Source organism: Scomber japonicus, chromosome 17 (assembly GCF_027409825.1).
Source record: "Scomber japonicus isolate fScoJap1 chromosome 17, fScoJap1.pri, whole genome shotgun sequence".
NCBI lineage: Eukaryota > Metazoa > Chordata > Actinopteri > Scombriformes > Scombridae > Scomber > Scomber japonicus.
The window spans coordinates 1,886,251-1,898,459 of NC_070594.1; the positions used below are offsets into that span (position 1 = coordinate 1,886,251).

Here is a 12,209-nt window from a genome sequence, read left to right on the forward strand (position 1 = left end):
CATTTCCATGGTCTTTCTAAATATGTTGCATCATTTTAATTATCCTGCATTAAAATATTACAGATAGACTATATTGTCGTTTCATTAAAGTCTGTTGACTGTTTAATTGCAACAGTCATTTTAGAGTCATTCATGTGGTATCATTATTGTGTATAATGTACAGTAGATTTACTTTGTACTATTTACTAGCCGATACTCACAATGTTACTTGGCTGCTTCTGAGGCTAAGCAGCATCTGGGTCCTGTTACACAGGTTATTTTCTATTAGCACCAAATCACTGACTTCATATCCATTATGGACTAAATGAGCAAGACAGTTCCACAAAATTGACATGATACCTCAAGCCTGGAGTCCAGCAACACTGTCTCCTCATCTGCAAAAGTGCATCCTGCAGCTGCAGATGTGCCTTCCCCCTGCCCTACACCTAATTATAATAATTGTTTGCACTTAATTATATTTCCTGAGTAGCATGCACTTTTACTTGCCACATTTAAATCAAAGTGTACAACTGTTGATTAGTGATGCTTAATTGTAATTTTGACAGTTCTAGTGGAGCACTGTTGTATTAATTGTACTTTTTTTTTTTAAGTATATTTTTGGGCTTTTTACCTTTGATGTACAGGTTAGTAGAGAGAGATAGGAAAACTGGAGACAGAGAGGGGGGAATGACATGCAGGATAGGAGTGCTTGGTGCAGGATTCAAACCAGGGTCGTCTGCAGCGAGGGCTGTAGCCTCAACACACGGGGCAGGTGCTCTACCCACTGAGCTATACTTAACACATTAACTGTACATTAATTGCACTACTTAGCTATTGAGCCGGTCCGCGATTGTCTGCCAGGCTTTCTCCCTTTCCTTGATTACAGTGCTTTGTGCTTGTGTTGCTTTTTTTTCTTATAATTTCTTTAACCTCATCATGAAATTCCATCTGGAGCTGTTGTTCAGCGGCCGTGAAGAATGACGTGCGACACCTTTCCATTTTCCAATCTGTGATTCTGTGATCGATGCCGTGGGTCTATTTGAGAATGCCGTAAACACGCACTTATCCCAGCTATCTACACCTGGCTTGACATAGCCGCACCTTTTCATCCTGGCTCAGCAAACGTGCAACCGAATAAGCCAAGATGCGCCGGTCAGACTAGATCAAGCTGCGCTTGCTCAGTTATCCTGGATTTCTTTATTCTACTTTTGTGCAATACCCCTCTGGTTGTTCTGTTATCAAACAGTCCCTCACTCCTCCAAATACAACAGATTTGACATAAACTGCAGAAATGTTTGTATCATAGTTTTATAAAAAGTTTCAGCCTTATTTTTAATAACATAGTGTGAACTTTTAATGTGAAAACTGTGAAAGACATTTGTTCAGTGTGTGTTCAGTTCTTTGGGGTTCTGTTTCCATCAGACAGACAACAGTAACATTAGTTTGTGGACAGATGAACATGAGTTTCCAGTGAAATCTGTCAGATTGGTTCATGTCCTCACAGAGAGTCTTGGCAGGTTCCTCCTGTGTGTTTGGAGCTGAACTCTGCTGCAAGCTTCACTGCTTTAATATCATCTTGATGCTTTTGGACTTTGACTGTGAAGTTATGAGAGTGTGACAGCGTCCTCAGATTGATGATGAAGGACTGATGAAGGAGAATCAGCTTCTCTCTGTGTTTCCTCTACAGGTGAAGGTAGAACCACTCTGTGACCACATGTGGATCTGAATTCACCTGGTGAGTATTTTCTTCTTTCTGACACACAGCTGGATGAAAATAGATGCATGTCATCAGTTTTTAAACACAAGTGAACTATAACTTGCTGCATATGAGCTCTGTAGTGGACAAAAATACAACTGTATGAAAAGGAATCTAGTTAATGCAGTTTCTTCAACATGTATCCACAGTGGAAATCTTACAGTAATGACTAACTGTGGCGCCATCTGGTGGTAGAATAAAGAATGACAGTGTGATAGATAGCAGTGCGTGTGTGATGTGCAGCTGGTTGTAATGAATGAGCATGTTGTTGTGTTTGTGTGAAGGTGTTTCTCTGCTATGGATCAGAGTGAGGACAGAGAGGAGGGAGTCCCTCCCTCTAAAAGCTCTCTGTGTGGGGAACATGACAGCCAGACCAAAGCTCAGAGGTGAGATGAGGATCTCTAACTGTCCATCACTGTTCTCCACTCACATCACTCCACCATCATTATTCACACTCAAAGCTCTATGTGTGTTGTGTTAAAGGACAGAGAAGCAGCACAGACCAGACTCTGATGAACTCAGCCTACCTGAACCTAAGAAGTTCAGTGATGAACATAAATCTGCTGATCAGAGGTAAGAATGTAAAATCTTTGTTTCTGTTGGTTTCCATCACACCTCAGAACATGTTGAAGTCTTTGTCATGAAGTCATGAACCACTTCTCATTCTTTCTCTGTAGTGTTAAAAACATGAAGTACAGCACCACATCCTCAGATCTCAGTATGTTTTAAGGTTGATATGATCGTTCTGACTGATTGTCTGACTGCAGGTTTCTTCTTACTGATGTCATTGTGGTCCCACATTTCAGAGTTAATTTAATGAGCCCAGTGTTGTTAGTTCTGATAGAAATGAGACCAAACTCATAGCAGGAGATCATGTTTGAGCAGACTGTGTCCTGGAAGATCAGAGATGCATCTGTGCTCTCTAAGCTAGTTAGCCAAGCTAACAATGTCAGTTTGTTGTAGCTGTGTGGATCAGTTTCTTACTGCAGGTTTATGTAGAAACACCGGAGGCCTGTACTACGAAGCTGGATTTTCTCTTATCGAGGTAACTTCAGGGTTAACCCTGGGTTTTCCGTACTACGAAGCTGGTTCACTTCTTACCGGGGTAAATCACCATGGTAACTTATGCTGAACGGCTAACCTGCTCCGGAGCAGGTTATGTTCTGGATAAGAGATCAATGAGTATAAAAGCACCACCTCCTGACCAATCAGCTCTCTTAGAAAATGACATGCCCATTCTTATAAGATTCTGTCAACATTGGTGCATGGATCGTGAGAGGAGCGCTTAGGAGAGAAAGAGTTTTTAGGGATAGATAAATCCCCAGTACTCCAAACACCACAGGTGAGACAAATTGGGCTGACGACTGTCCCCACCTCCACCCAGTTAAGCCACACAGCCAATGAACAGCTAGGGGCAGGCCGTCACACTTGTTTTATCTCTTCTCTGTTTCCATCAGGATCCATCAGCAGAGACCAGATTCTCCTGAACCCAGCTGTGTGTCCATGAAGAGTGACCGGTCTAATGATCGACCTATTGAGTTCAAACATGGACATCAGTCTGCTGATCAGAGGTCAGACTGTAAAATGTTTATTATCCAACTCTAATAAGAAGAAGTGTCATGACAAGCGTGTGTGTGTATCTATTCATAATGTGGTTAACGTTTGGTTTAGAAGAAGGGTTCCCAGACTGGCTTCTGGGGGCCACCAGGGGTCTTTGAGAGGACTGCACAGGGTTTAACTTTTATAACTCTAGGTTTCAGTGAATGAATCTTCTTAGAGGAGATTCTTTCAGACAAAATCCTCTCAAACACGTGTCTGTGGTCTGTTGTGAATCTATTCTAGAGTCCTCGACATGAAAACGTTTGATACTGCCTGTTTCTCAAAATCCCAACAGTGCTGGATAGGGATGCTCGATATTGACTTTTCTGCCGATATCCGATATTCCCCTACTCTTAATTTCCGATACCGATATCACCCGATACAGATACATGCAGGCTTTTTACACCTTCAAACATGGACATCAGTCTGCTGATCAGAGGTCAGACTGTAAAATGTGTGTCTGTTATTATCCAACTCTCATAAGAAGAAGTTTGATTGACTTAGTTTTACACACAATGTCCTCATAAATACAAACACACACACTCCTCCTACAAACACTTTTCTAGAAACCTTATATCTGATTAAGATTCAGATGACTTTATTTATCCCAGATGACAAACTGATATTTGTAGCATAAAGAAATAAATAAAAACATTGTAAGATATATTGCACAATGACCACACCAGCCTTGTAGAAAAGGTAGAAAGACAATACAACCCATTTAGGTTAAATGATGAAATGATACCAAACTCAGAGAATAAGACCAAACTTGTAATGAATTAGAGTTATTCCTGATGTACAAACTACAGAGTCTCACAGGGGTCAATTAGTGGAAGAAGAACATTGAGGAGGAAATTGTCACAAACAGATAAACTGTTCCTGTTTTACACTGAGATATTAAACCTGTTCTGGCTCGTCCTGATCCTCTGTGATCAAAACTGTGTTTTAACAAAGCTCAACTCATCATAGTTGTTCTTCTGTTGTATAGTATCTTAATACTCGAGCACATTGGTATTCTACCTTCTTCTTTTCATGAGGAAACATAACATCAACTTCTTCAGAGCTTTTAATCAGACATACCCTGAGAACCTGAAGTGAACAAAGCCGTGTGAACTTGATACTTTCGAAGCAAAACTTAATCCAGACACCCCCTCATGGTTCAAAAATATATCCACAGCAATGTCCAAGAAATTAGACTTTGTTGTGATTTGGTGCTATACAAATAAAGATTGATTGATTGATGGCAGCTAACTACAGGTTGTGTTCAGTGACGACCAGTTGTGTGGTTTTTCTTGGTCTCCACCAACATCACTGAGACCTGATGTTGTCCTGCTGTCAAAGGCCTCATAGCAGGAGATCATGTTTGAGCAGACTGTGTCCTGGAAGATCAGAGATGCATCTGTGCTCTCTAAGCTAGTTAGCCAAGCTAACAATGTCAGTATGTTGTAGCTGTGTAGATCAGTTTCTTACTGCAGGTTTATGTAGAAACACCTGATGTGTCGTAGCTGTCGTCCAACAAAACACACAATCTTCAGGATCAACACTGTAGTAGGTTAGATAGGGATGCTCGATATTGACTTTTCTGCCGATATCCGATATTCCCCTACTCTTAATTTCCGATACCGATATCACCCGATACAGATACATGCAGGCTTTTTACACCTTCAAACATGGACATCAGTCTGCTGATCAGAGGTCAGACTGTAAAATGTGTGTGTGTTGTTATCCAACTCTCATAAGAAGAAGTTTGATTGACTTAGTTTTACACACAATGTCCTCATAAATACAAACACACACACTCCTCCTACAAACACTTTTCTAGAAACCACAAACTTTATCTGTATAACAGTTTTTCAACAGAGACAAGGCAGTTTTATTTGTATAGCGCATTTCATACACAATGGCAACTCAATGTGCTTTACATAAAACATTTAACAGTAAGAATTGGAAACAAAAATATAAACACATACAATTTGAAAAATAAAAATGAAAAACCACCTACTAATAATAATAATAATAATAATAATAATAATAATACAAAAAAACAAGTACAGAAAATTAGAAAGAGAGAAAAATAAAATAATAGAATAAAGCATTAAATATAAGCAACATAAAATAATGATTTGCTTTAAAATCATTAAAAGGACATAGAGTGCAAATGAAAGATTAAAATGTAAAGTGCTTTAAAAGAGCTCAATCATAAGCGCAGGAGAAGAGAAATGTTTTTAACCTGGATTTAAAAATGATTTCAGTTCTGCTGCTAGTTTGTTCCAGTTGTGTAAAAGCTGCTTCATCATGTTTAGTTTGAACTCTGGGCTCAACTATCTGACCTGAGTCAGTAGATCTCAGAGCTCTGGGCTCAACTATCTGACCTGAGTCAGTAGATCTCAGAGCTCTGGGCTCAACTATAACGCTGTTTAAATAAACGGTGTTACTTTTTTCAGTAACGGGTAATGTAATTAATTACTATTTCCTTCGTTACAACGCCGTTACATTACTTAATTAAATGAGGCACGTTACAAACTGAAGACAAACTGACTAACCCTAACCCTAATCTACTCTCCTGTTCTCATCCAACTTTGCTCTCAGCCACAAAAGCTGCAAAGCCGGGAGAAGGGAGGGGTGAGACAACCGTGATGATGATTGGTTAAGGCAGAGTAAGATTTCATGGTAAGCCAATCAGAGGCACACAGCAGCCTCACGCACACAAACTAGCAGAAGCTGCAGCAATGGCGAGTTCAGAGGAAAAGGTTGCGTTTTTAAACTGGAAGTACAGATACTACTTTAATCTCCTTGAGGTAAAAGGCAGGAACATACATGTGAAATGTAGATTATGTATCAGAGCCAAGTATTTGTCCACGTCCGTTACAAACAACTCTAACCTAATGAAGCATCTCTCAACGACACACGCCACTACAAAACTTGTGGCCAAAAACACAGACATATTTATGTGTCATACTTAAAACATTTTTTTTTTTTTTTTTTTTAAAGTAACGCAATAGTTACTTTCCCTGGTAACTAGTTACTTTTATAGTGGAGTAATTCAGTTACTAACTCAGTTACTTTTTGGGAGAAGTAACTGTAATTGTAACTAATTACTTTTTTAAAGTAACGTGCCCAACACTGGGTAAGGATGATGATGTTAAAGGCTCTCTCTGGGTCAGTCTGTCTTATCTGTTGTTTTGAATTGTCTCGTCTGTTGTCCTTGGCAGGGGCTGCTGGTGCCTGACGCACAAAATAAAAAATGTTGTCGCTCAACAGCTGTACTCGTGACTTTTTAAGGCAAAATCCATCTGCCTTAAAGAGGTGTCTGCGTTCCCAAAAAATGTTGAAATTGCTGCTGAATCTCTCGTCTCCTCGCCGAACTGTCGGTAGAGGTTCACTGATAAACACCTCAGTATTCAGACATCAAACTTTGTTCAGCAGATCATTAAAATCCCGTTTCAATACCTCTGATTGTTGCTTGACAACATCAAGTGCTACTGTGTGTATGATGAAAGATCTCAAATCACTGCCGAGCATCAGACAGTGATTTCCGGAATTTTCTCTGAGATATCGGACACAATGTTGTTGGTAAAACAGAGTACTTTGGTGTTTTTGTTGCTGCAAAAGTGTTTTATCTCATTCACAGCTCTGTCACCCGATATCAGCGTTTGAGTCCCAGTGGTTAGCTCTTTCTGCTACCTTTTAGTTTTTGATTTAGCCACATACCTTTCTCTGATTCTTTTGGGGAGTCAGGGTCTTGTAAAAGCGGAGCAAATCTGTTCTCTAGTAGAATCCCTGTGTCTTGGGTCGGTTTGCTCTTACTTTTTCTTTTTGCCACAGTCCAAGGCTGTTTTCTCCTTGGTACTGGGGTTGAAGAGACCCTCCTGTGCGATGGCAGTGCAGGTCACCCAGTTTCATCACGAGTCTCCGGGTGCTGGGTTTTGCCTGCTAACTGTCTTCCCATATCTGAGGGAAGCGGTTTATCTGTACATGATTTATGCTTTGGCTTTGCAACAAGAGAGTTCCAGGAGGGACTCGTGGTTGATTTACTGCCGTAACCACCAGCCTCCTGCTTCTCTGTGGTGATAATTAGCTGTCTGTTAGCCTGCTCCTGTCCACTGATTTGGGTCATCAGTAGAGTGGTTTCATTCTCATATTGTCCGTTTACCTCCACATTGACTTCGAGTCGCTGAATTTTCGTCTCTAGTACTGCTATCTTCTGGAGAAGTTTGTAGTAGTCATCCGTGGAAAAGGGAGGCATCGTGCTGCTAATTAGCTTAGCTTAGCTGGGTTTCTCAAACCCAGTCACTATAGTGCAGGCTTGTGCTGCTGATAGGCCACACTCACAAAGTAGAAGAGTTTAAATAATAGTGTTAGCCTTCAGAGACTTTCATGAATTAAGCTCCCATTGATATAGAAGTATCCAAGACCCGCTTTCCATGAATTTTGGAGCAAAAGGACAGGATTGCAATGGAAAAAAAAGAAAGTAAAGCGGAGAGCAAAGAGCGAAGCGTCTGCACTCAAGCAAAGCAGGAAGCACTCAGAGGTACAAAGTCTTTACAGAGACAAATGATCAGAGGTCAGACAGAAGTGTTTTACCTGGATCCACTGTGATAGAACACAACACCTTTAACATTGAGTGTCATTATGTATTCTGAGTGTGAGGAATTTTTTGGGTATCTATACAATTACTTTTATTATCTCTGCTTTATAACCTTAAACGTTATAAACTTCCCTTCTTCAAATTTCCACTAGGAGTTACAGTATAGAAGCTGAAACTGTTTGTTGTTCGGTATAAGGACTGTGTGTCCTTCTCCATGCTGGCATGTACTGAGTAAAAGAGAAACATTCATCACTCCGTCGTCTGTACTTCTTCAGAAACCTCTAGTAACAAAAATGATAAAACATGAGACTTCATCTTTTCTTCACAGTGTTCATCAGCAGAGCTCAGAGGTTCTCAGTGGTCAGTCTGTCCAGCAGCATCAAACACAGCTGGACTCCATATTTAAGGTGTGTAAATGTAAAGTGTTGTAAGTGACTAAGTAAATGTAAGTGTCACAATAATGCCTAATACTTCAAAAGGTGTTGGAGTCTCAAAATATTCAATCAAGGTGAATGCAGTGTGTATCTAATGAATTTCTTGCCAGCAGCAAAACCTGGAACCAAACCATGCAGAAATGATACCATGATCTGATAATATTAACTAATAGAGAGAGAATTTCAACCAATTCGTTTTCCTTCAAAACAACCTTATCTCATGGTAGTACAGCTTCTTCGTTTTGGTGGCTACTTCACCCAACTTTCGGTTTCTTACTTCTTTTAAAATAATAAAAGTGTGGTAAATTTAATCAGGTACTTTTCAATATATAGTTATTAAATCACCACTGTGTTTATTGTCTCAGTAAGTGCAGAATCACACACAATTCCTTTATCATAATGCCCTCAGTTTTGATTATCATTAGCAGCTAATAGTCAATAATCAAGTTCCCTTTTTAGCAGATAAAATATTATTCATTGTCAGTAATTATCACCCACATTTTACACGACAAAAGCACAGCTACTACTGCTAACTACAACAGCCACAGATTAAAGGCTAAAGGCTTTTTAGTCTGTCACTGATCATCTGATGTTGACTTCTACCAGTTACATTTACATTTGATTCTCTTCCAGCTGCTGGAGGAGAACATCAGCAGGTTTGTGAAGATCGAGCTGAAGAAGATCCAGAAGGATCTGAGTCCAGATTACCCAGAATGCTTAGAGAGTCAGAGTGAGGATGAGGAGGTGTTGGACGGTGAGGAGGAAGAGCAGAGGAGGAGCAGCAGCAGAGAGGCATTTCTGGAGATCACACTGCACTTCCTGAGGAGAATGAAGCAGGAGGAGCTGGCTGAGCGTCTGCAGAGCAGTAAGAGATTTTAACAGATTTAACATGATGGAGAGGAAATGGAGGCAACATGGGAGAGGGTTATATTTCAAACTCTGCTGTTAATATGATGCACACATCTGCATCAGATCTATGAATTCTTCTGAGCTACATTCTACCAATTGACTGTAGAATCATTTGATTAATTTTATTTGTTGTTTGTTCATTCAGGAACTAATGCTGGCAGGTGTCGATATAAACTAAAGTCTAACCTGCAGAAGAAGTTCCAGTGTCTGTTTGAGGGGATCGCTAAAGCAGGAAACCCAACCCTTCTGAATGAGATCTACACACCGCTCTACATCACAGAGGGAGGGACTGCAGAGGTCAATGATGAACATGAGGTCACACAGATTGAAACAGCATCCAGGAAACCAGACAGACCAGAAACAACAATCAGACATGAAGACTTCTTTAAAGCCTCACCTGGAAGAGATGAACCAATCAGAACAGTGATGACAAAGGGAGTGGCTGGCATTGGGAAAACAGTCTTAACACAGAAGTTCACTCTGGACTGGGCTGAAGACAAAGCCAACCAGGACATACACTTCACATTTCCATTCACTTTCAGAGAGCTGAATGGGCTGAAAGAGAAAAAGTACAGCTTGGTGGAACTTGTTCATCACTTCTTTACTGAAACCAAAGAAGCAAGAATCTGCAGGTTTGAAGAGTTCCAGGTTGTGTTCATCTTTGACGGTCTGGATGAGTGTCGACTTCCTCTGGACTTCCACAACACTGAGATCCTGACTGATGTTACAGAGTCCACCTCAGTGGATGTGCTGCTGACAAACCTCATCAGGGGGAAACTGCTTCCCTCTGCTCGCCTCTGGATAACCACACGACCTGCAGCAGCCAATCAGATCCCTCCTGAGTGTGTCGGCATGGTGACAGAGGTCAGAGGGTTCACTGACCCACAGAAGGAGGAGTACTTCAGGAAGAAATTCAGAGATGAGAATCAGGCCAGTACCATCATCTCCCACATCAAGACTTCACGAAGCCTCCACATCATGTGCCACATCCCAGTCTTCTGCTGGATCACTGCTACAGTTCTGGAGGATGTGTTGAAAAGCAGAGAGGGAGGAGAGCTGCCCAAGACCCTGACTGAGATGTACATCCACTTCCTGGTGCTTCAGGCCAAACTGAAGAATGTCAAGTATGATGGAGGAGCTGAGACAGATCCACACTGGAGTCCAGAGAGCAGGAAGATGATTGAGTCTCTGGGAAAACTGGCTTTTGAGCAGCTGCAGAAAGGCAACCTGATCTTCTATGAATCAGACCTGACAGAGTGTGGTATCGATATCAGAGAAGCCTCAGTTTGCTCAGGAGTGTTCACACAGGTCTTTAAAGAGGAGAGAGGGCTGTACCAGGACAAGGTGTTCTGCTTCGTCCATCTGAGTGTTCAGGAGTTTCTGGCTGCTCTTCATGTCCATCTGACATTCATCAAGTCTGGAGTCAATCTGCTGGCAGAAGAAAGAACAACATCCCAGATATGTTTCTACCAGAGTGCTGTGGACGAGGCCTTAAAGAGTCCAAATGGACACCTGGACTTGTTCCTCCGCTTCCTCCTGGGTCTTTCACTGCAGACCAATCAGACTCTCCTACAAGGTCTGCTGACGCAGACAGGAAGTAGCTCACAGACCAATCAGAAAACGGTCAAGTACATCAAGAAGAAGATTAGTGAGAATGTGTCTGCAGAGAGGAGCATCAATCTGTTGCACTGTCTGAATGAACTGAATGATCATTCTCTAGAGGAGGAGATCCAACACTACCTGAGATCAGGAAGTCTCTCCACAGATAAACTGTCTCCTGCTCAGTGGTCAGCTCTGGTCTTCATCTTACTGTCATCAGAAAAAGATCTGGATGTGTTTGACCTGAAGAAATACTCTGCTTCAGAGGAGGCTCTTCTGAGGCTGCTGGAAGTGGTCAAAGCTTCAAGTAAAGCTTTGTAAGTGGATAAAAAAACTGGATATAGGAACAATTTCAAATATTTTTGATTTTAAATATGATAAATTAAACATTTAGTTTTGTGTTACTAATTCTTCTTCAGGCTGAGTGGCTGTAACCTCTCAGAGAGAAGCTGTGCAGCTCTGTCCTCAGTTCTCAGCTCCCAGTCCTCTAGCCTGAGAGATCTGGACCTGAGTAACAACAACCTGCAGGATTCAGGAGTGAAGCAGCTTTCTGCTGGACTGGAGAGTCCACACTGTGGACTGGAAACTCTCAGGTCAGAATATAGCATCTATAGTTTCATTGTCTTGAACAATGACAATAAAGCTGATTTTGAGACTTTTTATACAGTTGATACAGTTGCTTTTTACATTCAGATTAATGGCAATTATTCTGTGCAACATCTGAAGGATTCTGATATGTATATCATTAAAAACATTGTGTTATCAAACTTTTTATATTTCCAGTCTGTCAGGATGTCTGATCACAGAGGAAGGCTGTGCTTCTCTGGCATCAGCTCTGAGCTGCAACCCCTCCCATCTGAGAAAGCTAGACCTGAGTGACAACAACCTGCAGGATTCAGGAGTGAAGCAGCTTTCTACTGGACTGGAGAGTCCACACTGTACACTGGAAAGTCTCAGGTCAGGATAAAGCATCTATAGTTTCATTGTCTTGAACAATGACAATAAAGCTGATTTTGAGACTTTTTATACAGTTGATACAGTTGCTGTTTGACATTCAGATTAATGGCAATTATTCTGTGCAACATCTGTAGGATTCTGATATGTACAGTATATCATTAAAACATTGTGTTATCAACCTTTTTATATGTCCAGTCTGTCAGGATGTCTGATCACAGAGATAGGCTGTGCTTCTCTGGCCTCAGCTCTGAGCTGCAACCCCTCCCATCTGAGAGAGCTGGACCTGAGTGACAACAACTTGCAGGATTCAGGAGTGAAGCAGCTTTCTACTGGACTGGAGAGTCCACACTGTACACTGGAAAGTCTCTGGTCAGGATAAAGCATCTAT

General features: G+C 41.2%; 1 protein-coding gene across 1 annotated transcript in view; it reads left to right on the forward strand.

Annotated features, from left to right (window-relative positions):
* Positions 1 to 2,608: 2,608 nt before the first annotated feature.
* The window catches only part of LOC128377460 (NACHT, LRR and PYD domains-containing protein 5-like), a 172,787-nt gene continuing 163,186 nt past the window's right edge, over positions 2,609 to 12,209 (forward strand). The window contains exons 1-6 of the mRNA XM_053337412.1: positions 2,609 to 2,683; positions 3,206 to 3,306; positions 8,251 to 8,329; positions 8,990 to 9,221; positions 9,411 to 11,181; positions 11,284 to 11,457. Of these exons, the coding sequence (XP_053193387.1) occupies positions 2,609 to 2,683; positions 3,206 to 3,306; positions 8,251 to 8,329; positions 8,990 to 9,221; positions 9,411 to 11,181; positions 11,284 to 11,457 (2,432 nt within the window). The remainder of the gene's footprint in view (positions 2,684 to 3,205; positions 3,307 to 8,250; positions 8,330 to 8,989; positions 9,222 to 9,410; positions 11,182 to 11,283; positions 11,458 to 12,209) is intronic.